Raw genomic sequence first — 9,155 nt, 5'->3', positions numbered from 1 at the left:
TGAATAATTAATTTTAAAATATAAATATTATATTTATTTTTCTACAATAAAATTTAGCAAAAGATTTCTTTAAACAAATCGATTAATAAAAGAAATCACAAATACTAAACTTTGAAAGAAATAAGAAAATAATACAATTACATATAATTCTAGATAGCAATGAAATTAAAAATAAGGAAACCAAAAACTTGGATAAACATGAAAGCAAAAATCTCACATTTATGGCGGATTTAACCTAATTTACTTAGAAAAAACCCTAATTTAGGAGCATCATAAAAGAAAAATTAGATTTTTCCAAAACAACTTACCCGCCACACTCACCAACGTGGAAATTCTATCCCAATTCCCACAAACACCTTCTACATGGAAAATATTACTTACCAAATAAATTCGAGTGAGATTACCAGAAGGCCCCGAATATTCCGTATTGGGTTCGGTCCATACTCATCTCCCACGAGATTAGAGACCTTAAAGCCTGATTTCAATTCATAACAGAAGAAGAGAAGAGGAGGGAGGGTGCTTTGGTACTTCGCAACTGTAAGTAATAGTTTTGTTTGTATTAGTCACCATTGAAACGCGTCTTATTGTACACATGCGTGATCAATAAGCCATTTTCTTCACCTTCACTCATCACACACAACACACACTACTCCTTGTTCATTACATACCCACAAACCCTAGATCTCTCTCTCTTAACCCTTTTATTCAACCTCCCCATCTTCACGTCGTGCCCACATATTACTGTACTCTTCTTTAGAAGACGACCCACTTTCAGATCTGAACATTTTTATAGCTATCTAATAATTTAACGAATTCTTCCCATTTGCTTAATCCTCTGATTTTTTTTTTGTATGTCTTGGCTTTTTCTCAGCTTCATTAACCAGAATTTTGTTCGTTTATTTTACTTTACTGGTGTGTTGTGCTTCTGTTGAATCAATTTTGAGCTTTAGTTCTGTTGACATTTCAGTTCAGTTTCTTGGTGTGGCGGTATTTACTGTTGGATTTATTTGAATGGTGTCTTATGCAGGTTGATTGTTTGTGTTCTTGTTTGGTGATCGGGTTTAGTGGGATTTGAGTTTTCGGGCCGTGGTGGGTTTATCTAGATCTGAGAGATTTTGTTGGGAGCTATGAATTATATGTGGTAGTGGGTTGACGAGTTCCTGATTGTTGCGTCTTCTCTATGGCAATGCCATCGGGAAATGTGGTTCTGTCAGACAAAATGCAGTTTCCTGGCGCCGGTGGTGGCGGTGAGATCCACCAGCACCACCCTCGTCAGTGGTTCGCGGACGAGCGCGATGGGTTTATCTCATGGCTGCGCGGGGAATTTGCTGCCGCCAACGCAATCATCGACTCGCTCTGCCAACACCTGCGCGCGGTCGGCGACCCCGGTGAGTATGACATGGTTGTGGCGGCCATTCAACAGAGAAGGGTTAATTGGACCCCCGTGCTTCACTTGCAGCAGTACTTCTCTGTGGCGGAGGTGATGTACACCTTGCAGCAGGTTGCCTGGAGGAGGCAACAGAGGCCTTCTGATCAGTCAAAAATGGTGGGAAAGGAGTTTAGGCGATCTGGGTTGGGGTTTAAGCAAGGACAGAGGAGTGAAGCAGTTAAGGAAATGCATAATTCAGTTGCAGAGACTCATGGCCATGATGGGAATTCGACGGGTCTGGAACATGGGGGAGAGAAGTGTGAAGGAGTTAAATTGGTTGACAATGTTAGTAAGATTGAGGATAAAGGTCTTGCTGTTACAGATGATAAGAAAGGTAACCCTTGAACTTGGATATTGTGTGAGTTTGTTCAATGTGCTATCTTTATCACACATAGTAGTATATGCCAAACTCGTGGGTGGAGCAGCAATTATTTTTGCGGCTTGTTACGATAACAATCTTTCTAGTTTAATTAATTGATGAAGTAAAATTTATGCTCTAGAAAGTCTGATGCTGATGCTGTTGTTTGGGAAGCTAGTTTGTAAGTTATTATGTTTCCTTATTGCGTATTTCTTTGACCTGCATGCATGTGATAGTAGAAAAGCAATTATTTTCCTTCTAACTTAATATGAGGCTGATAAAGAAAGTTGCATTATTGCTGCCATCTTGTTTAGATGAATCTTTCTATTTGGAATAATCTTATTTGTCCTGTTTCAAGGATATTCGTGCCTAACATATCGAAGTTCGCCCTGGTCATAAACAAATATTTTTGTGCAATCACAAAAACACATTCTTCCTTATGTTACAAGTGAATTGTAGATGAATTATGAAGTCCTTTAGTCTGCCAAATGACACTATCACACACATATGCTTATCTTCAATTTTATGACACTTTTTCTTCTAAAAACAGTTCATGACACTTTTTTTTCGTGCAGAAGGTTGGAGACGATTGTTGAATCTTTCTTCTTTATTCTCACAGAGGATAATGAATTTCATTCTTTCCCAAGATATAGGACTGATTCTGCCTAGTTGCATTGTACTCGTACATGAAGATTTTGTTTATGCATTTTCTAATTTTCTTTTCTTTCTACTTGCCAAGTTCTTGAAAGTACTGCATCTAAATTTGAATTTTTCCTTATATGTACCACACAGAAAGATAAGAATTTTTGTCAGAAATCTAGTAAGATATACTCGATTGAAAAATCCTACTGTGATTAGAATTCACGTGAAAGGAATTTTTATTCATTTTTTTGGGTTATGGAGCAGATGTTATTGCAAAACCTTCTCCTGATGGGAGTTTGAAAAATTCAGAAGGGTCTGCAGTTGGTAATTCAGAATGCAATGAAGCAGTGAACCAGGGCTGCATCTCCAGCTTGAAAGGTATGCCATCTTTTTTACCTTTTCATATAGCCTTTTTTCAGGTGTAGGGCAGGTGAGGGATTAGATTGGTTTAGGAAGTTGTGTGAATGTCCTATAGAGGATAGGTTGTTGGATACATCCTTTTAAACGTGAAAGCGAATGGCTTATTTTTCAGATACTCTTTCCATTCCTTTTGGGGAAATGTACTCCATAAAGTTTTAGAGTCAACATGGATTATCATGATCTAATTGGCCATTACCATTTTATATTGAAAAGAAATAAAATCCCCTTTCCGTTTCTTAATGTATAATCTTTTGGTAAGGTATATTTAGTTTAAAGCTTATTTAGTTCATCTTATGTTTTGATAATTTATTTTTCTCCTACGATGTTTTGCCAGAGAATGACTTAAGCTCTGTTCCAAAAATGAATGAGAAGCAGACTCTCAACAGTATTCCTAAGACTTTTGTTATCAACGAGATATTCGATGGAAAGATGGTAGCATCCTTGTTCACTTCTTTGAGGTTTTTTTCTAATAAGAAAATTTGTTTTGGTTTGATAGCTACATCCTGATGAAGTACCTCAGTTCATGTTCCTCTTATTCCAAAAGTTCCTCTTTTTTCTCAGGTTAATGTCGTTGACGGATTGAAATTGTACGAAAAACTGTGTGACAGCAATGAAGTTTCAAATCTGGTTTCACTGGTCAATGATTTAAGAGCTGCGGGAAAGAGAGGACAATTTCAAGGCAAGTTTGCTCAAACTTTCTTTCCTTAAATCTTAAAGAACAGCGTTTATTTAAATCTGAAGGAAAAACCTTTCTCCTCCTCTTTCACTTTTTTCCTTTGGTTAACTTCTCTACAGGTCATCGGGGTGTTCATTGGTTCCTGTGGTTTGTTTATTACTGGATGAATAATCTAATGAAATAATGAACAGCATTATTCTTTGATAATGAAAATGTGGTTTATGCAGCATTATTTCCAATCAAATATTTTAAAAGCTTAAGTCATCCAAACTCTATTGAGTCAAATTCTTAAAACTTGATCTGCTGTTGGAACTATATGAATTTGGAGACTAACTGCTAGTACAAAGTATCTGGTAATATATCTGTGTCCTGATATTTTTCACTCATGGAGGACTGTTTTTTTTTTTTATCTTGTTAGTTCTTGGCACCTCCTGGGTTGAATAGGCAGCTATATCATATATTGCAGGCAGTGGTTTTAAGGGCTCAACATGTTGGGTTTACATGCTTAGAGATCACTGGCATCAGGCCTTGTGTGTCTTTTCAAGGGTCATCCTCTCTGTGGGGAGATGACATAGGGAACTTTTAGATATTTTGAACTGACTTTCTTTTGTATGTTTCTTTTATTCATGGTTTCAATCCTTTGGTGCTTTTCAGTGACCTTTTTTCCTGTTCAGCAACAAAATATTTCGGTATTATAACCCATGCAAAATATTGCTCTTGCTGGGTTATTAGAAGTTTATGTTGTTCTGATGATTAGCAGGTTATTATTTCATCAACTATATACTGATTACTTTTTCAAAAATAATTCCTTAAAGATGCACCTAAGTTTTGGCCGGTCGCTTTAGGTACATTCTTAGTGTAATCTGGAAAATCTGGTTCTTCTAAAGCATGGCCAAGTTAAAGTGGTGTAGCATCTGAGTTTGAGAGCTTCTCTCTTGATAACCAGAGAAACTAATGACTTTCTATTGACTCAGACCTGAAGTAAGATTTCTGGGAAACATAATCTGACTTATTATGTTGGAGGGTGGAGTTCTAGTGATGAAGTGATTTAATTAATAAATGATCATATGATTGTATATGGGCCAAGTTCCTTTGTTGTTAAATACAATTCTATAGGATAGACCTTGGGTTCTGGTCTATGGTGATGTGAAAGAGGCTTGGATGATACTTTGTTTTTTCTTCTTGGATGAGACAATTCTATATGATAGACCTTAATCAATAAGGACAGACCTTAGCTTTTCTCTCAATAACTAGAGAAACAATGATTTTCTATCAACTCAGATCTGAAGTAAGATTACTGGGAAACATAATCTGACTTATTATGTTGGAGGGTGGAGTTCTAGCGATGAAGTGATTTAATTAATAAATGATCATATGATTGTATATGGTCCAAGTTCCTTTGTTGTTAAATACAATTCTATAGGATAGACCTTAGGTTCTGGTCTATGGTGATGCAAAAGAGGTTTGGATGATACTTTTTTTTCTTCTTGATGAGAAAAAGACTAGATCAGGTATTAATCCGTTGTGACTACCCAAATTAAGGGAATTTAGCTGACACAAAATATTCCTTTTTTCAAAATTGTAATACCTTGCTGTGAGGAAGCCAACTTAATCACCAGATCCATGTCAATATACTAGTAAACTAAGTCCTAGGCTTGCTGGATCAAGCGAGGCCTAGATGATACTTAACCATGCTTTTTGGTACAGAGTGGTGTAAGTGATGCCATGAGAAAATTGCTTATAATAAGTTGGATATCAACAATTTATTTCTTTTCAGTATATTATTTATGTTATTTTACAGCAACGTAACCAGAGGTTTAGGTGATGAATGGTGCCTTTCTTCACGACTGATCCTGATTGTTAAGTTTAATGTGAGTCAATTCTTTTTTTTTGGAGATAAAAGTAAAGACAATATATTAAAGAGATGCCAAGGGGGCGAACCCGTGTACAATGTGAGTCACTTTTTAATTGACTTAAGTTGATGATATTCCAATGAGGTTAAATTTCTGGGGTAGGTCTTTTTCCATTGTCGTTGTTTGGCGTAATAAAGTGTAAGTAACCTTGATTCGATTCATATGTGATATACTAGTAAATAAGGAGAGTGCGTTTTTTTTTCCTCTCTCTGTTGTATTATTTACTAACATAAGGAAGATATTTTAGCCAGTCTAAGTCAGTGGGACTGCGATTCTCCAATAAGAATGGATATTCTATTAGCACACAGTCTATGGCTATTGGATGCAACATGTCTACTACATCTCTTTGACCCTATGATTACTATTAACTGAAAAATAGATTTCTTAATAAAAATTCTTGAGCTTTTGTGAAGGAAAAAGCTCCTCCTTCAAAGCTCTTAAGTTTATTTCTCTCCACACTGTCTGGAAATTAGAAGGGGGAATGAGGGTTTAATCGTTCTTGTAATTGTGTGTTTAATTGTAGTTTTACCATCCTCGCATTTATGTTGATTGCTCCAGCTTTCACTAATTTTCCTGGCCCTCCACGTAGTAGGGAGGAAAAAAACAGGTGTTGTAGTGTATTTAAAAAAAAAGGTCGTTGTAGTGTACTTATGCTGGTAAAACTTACAAATTCTCAAGGTTGAAGAACGCAATCCTGAAAAAAAAAATCTTGAGCATACTGCCACCTGCATCTGTGTAAAATATATGTTATGGAAGCTGTTTTCATTCTATAGCTTTCTTAATGACTAGCTGTATAGAGTGGCTTCCAAATCTTGTTCTTGATAAAATTTAACTGCTCTTTCTCTTATAAGCCAAAAGCTCCCATACTACACAGTACCACCATCGCCACTACTAATTTTTTTAATATATATTTGGATTTCTGAGAGAATTTTTTTAGCAATACTCTTTCTGTAAGAAAAACTTTTCCTTTCTTATAGAAAAGTTTTATAACAGCCTTAACTTCAATGAAGGAAATGTCTACACTCCTATCCATAAGCAATTAGTTTTTTTTTCTTTAATTTTTTAAAAATTAATTAGTCTCTATTTTAAAAAAATTAGATTTTTTTCTGGAAAATGCTGATAGAACTTGTGGACTACCATCTCTGTCTCTTTGGTTGAGAAAATAGAAATTGGAATGAATGGCTTTTCTGTTGATTGCACCCTATTTCTCGTTTAAAATTAGTTGTCACTTTATGTGAATTTTAATGATATTTTGCTGTGGGGTTACTGCTACATGTTCATGAAAATGAAAAGTTATCCTCTTAAAAGACTTCAAAAGTCTCTGTTTGCTAATATTGCAGTTAGTAAAATATTGCGTTCCTTGCTTTGCTTCTAAAAATCAATTTCTTTAGCTCGTGCATATAAACACCATTCAGCATTTTGGTATTCTGACTGCTTTATCTATTGCACACAGCTTTAGTAACTTATCAATTACTACCTCCTTATTTATGATGTACTATGAAAATTAATCTGGGTGACTTTAGTAATTTCCAAAAACATGCTTCATAAGCAGGTCAGACATATGTGGTTTTAAAGAGGCCAATGAAAGGACATGGAAGAGAGATGATTCAATTAGGTTTTCCAACAGCAGAAGTACCTCTGGACGATGAAAATGCCGCAGGGACTTCCAAAGGCATGTTCTCTAATGTGAATAACTTCTTTTTATGTGTATGGCAGATTTTTTTTTTTACTTTTCAGTAACTAATATTATTATGTTTTTGCAGATCGAAAGATGGAACCTATTCCTCCCTTGTTGCAAGATGTTATTGAACGTTTGGTTAGCATGCAAATTACAAACGTGAAGCCAGACTCTTGCATGATTGATTTCTATAATGAGGTTGCTATGATCGTTACAGTGTTCATAATTTCCAATAAAATTTGCAAGCATTAATGGGCTTATGTTTCTTTTGGTTATCTGTAGGGGGATCACTCACAGCCTCACATGTGCCCTCCTTGGCTTGGAAGGCCTGTTTGCATCTTTTTTTTGTCAGACTGTGATATGACTTTTGGGAGACTGATTGGAAGTGATCATCCTGGTGATTATAAAGGCTCTCTCAAGCTTTCTCTTCCACCAGGGTACTACTCTTTTTCTCTCAGTAAAGGAAATTTGATAAGATTTGAACATAGGTCCTGGAAGCCAAACATAAGAATAGTTGTTTGGGATTAATAGGCTTGTGATTATTGTGCATGATTGTTATCTAGATCTATATATGCATCGATTTCAAACTGCTTAAGTTCAGGCCTTTTTAGACTTCACATTCAGGTCTTGGCCACATATTTTCATGAGGCCCCCTGACTATATATAGAGATCCTATCATGGTAATTTAACATCTTAAGTAGATTAGGCTGCTTCATTAGTGATATGCAATTTCAAAAGGATCTTGATTAGCATCTACTTTTCCAGGCTAGTACATTTTGGTTTTCTTTTTCCTTGTTTAATTTTTAATACTTTGAATGCAGATCGCTCCTTGTCGTGCAAGGAAAATCTGCAGACTTTGCCAAACATGCGATTAACTCTATCCGGAAGCAAAGGATACTTGTGACTTTCACCAAGTCTCAACCCAGAAAACCAGCAGGTGAGGCGCAGCGGCTTGCATCACCTGCAATAGCCCCATTGTCTCATTGGGGTACTCCACCCAGCAGGTCGGCCAATCAAATTCGTCACCCTGCAGGCCCCAAGCATTATGTACCTATTCCAACAACTGGGGTTTTACCAGCCCCATCAATTCGGCCACAGATACCACCGCCAAATGGTGTCCAGCCCCTGTTTGTGACAGCTCCTGTTGCACCAGCAATGCCTTTTCCGGCAGCAGTTCCTATTCCTCCTGGTTCAACCAGCTGGCCAGCACCTCCTCCTAGGCACCATGCTCCTCGCCTTCCTGTTCCGGGCACTGGAGTTTTCCTTCCTCCACAAGGCTCTGGTAATGCATCCTCGCCTCAACAGTTGATGACTGGTAGTGGAGAAACGAACATGAATACAGACACAGTGCCTCTTCCGGAAAAGGAAAATGGGTCTGGTAAACCTGGTCATGCCAATGGTGTTTCTCCAAAAGGTAAGTCAGATGGGAAGGGTTCGAGGCAAGACTGTAACGGAAAAATAGATGGAACACACAGTGTGAGAGTTGGAATTAAGGAAGAACAACAGCCGAGTGTCGAGAGTATGACAGCAAGCAAACCGGCTAGTGCAGTTTAGACACAGAAAGAGAGAGAGAGAGAGAGAGAGAGAGAGAGAGAGAGAGAGAGAAAGAGAGGACAAAGTTATCACAGGAGAAAAGAGGTAGTAGGCTGCAGATGTGAGTGAGTTGAAAAGAAATGTAAAGAGCGGCGAATGCTAAAAGTGTTTTGACATTTGATACACTACTGGTTCTGGGGGAACGAAGGGGAGGGGGATTATCTTTGCAAACCCTTTGTGTTCTCTGCTTCCTTTTTTTTTGTTCTTTACTTTTTTTTGTTGTCTCATTATATGAACTCTTACCTTAGTCTCAAATACTCAACATTCTTAATTTAACATTACCCTTTTCTTCTTCTCTGCTTTCCAACTTGTTTCTAACCCACTAAAAACTTACTACTGGCTTTTGCTTTTCCATCCAAACGATTCAACTCTCTTTTTCCCTGTCAAATTGATTGATTTATTTATTGAGAATCCATGTTATTAGCGCATGAAATTGAATATTAGAA

The 9,155-nt window shown here is 36.9% G+C and overlaps 1 protein-coding gene across 2 annotated transcripts; it reads left to right on the top strand.

Annotated features, from left to right (window-relative positions):
• Nucleotides 1–408: 408 nt before the first annotated feature.
• Nucleotides 409–9,004, top strand: LOC110823617 (hydroxyproline-rich glycoprotein family protein). 2 transcript variants are annotated; one of them, XM_022054038.2, is made up of 9 exons: nt 409–537; nt 1,028–1,763; nt 2,694–2,807; nt 3,184–3,281; nt 3,411–3,528; nt 6,991–7,110; nt 7,202–7,314; nt 7,399–7,553; nt 7,938–9,004. In XM_022054038.2, exons 2-9 carry the CDS (start codon nt 1,181–1,183, stop codon nt 8,668–8,670), a joined length of 2,034 nt encoding a protein of 677 aa, XP_021909730.2. In that variant the 5' UTR covers nt 409–537; nt 1,028–1,180; the 3' UTR covers nt 8,671–9,004. The 2 variants fall into 2 exon arrangements, with proteins under 2 accessions (XP_021909730.2, XP_021909729.2); XM_022054037.2 differs by lacking the exon at nt 409–537 and adding an exon at nt 584–912.
• Nucleotides 9,005–9,155: the final 151 nt, after the last annotated feature.

This window comes from Carica papaya, chromosome 2 (assembly GCF_054855325.1).
Source record: "Carica papaya isolate Zhongbai chromosome 2, ASM5485532v1, whole genome shotgun sequence".
NCBI classification, from domain to species: domain Eukaryota; kingdom Viridiplantae; phylum Streptophyta; class Magnoliopsida; order Brassicales; family Caricaceae; genus Carica; species Carica papaya.
This window is presented reverse-complemented; position numbering and strand designations above follow the sequence as displayed.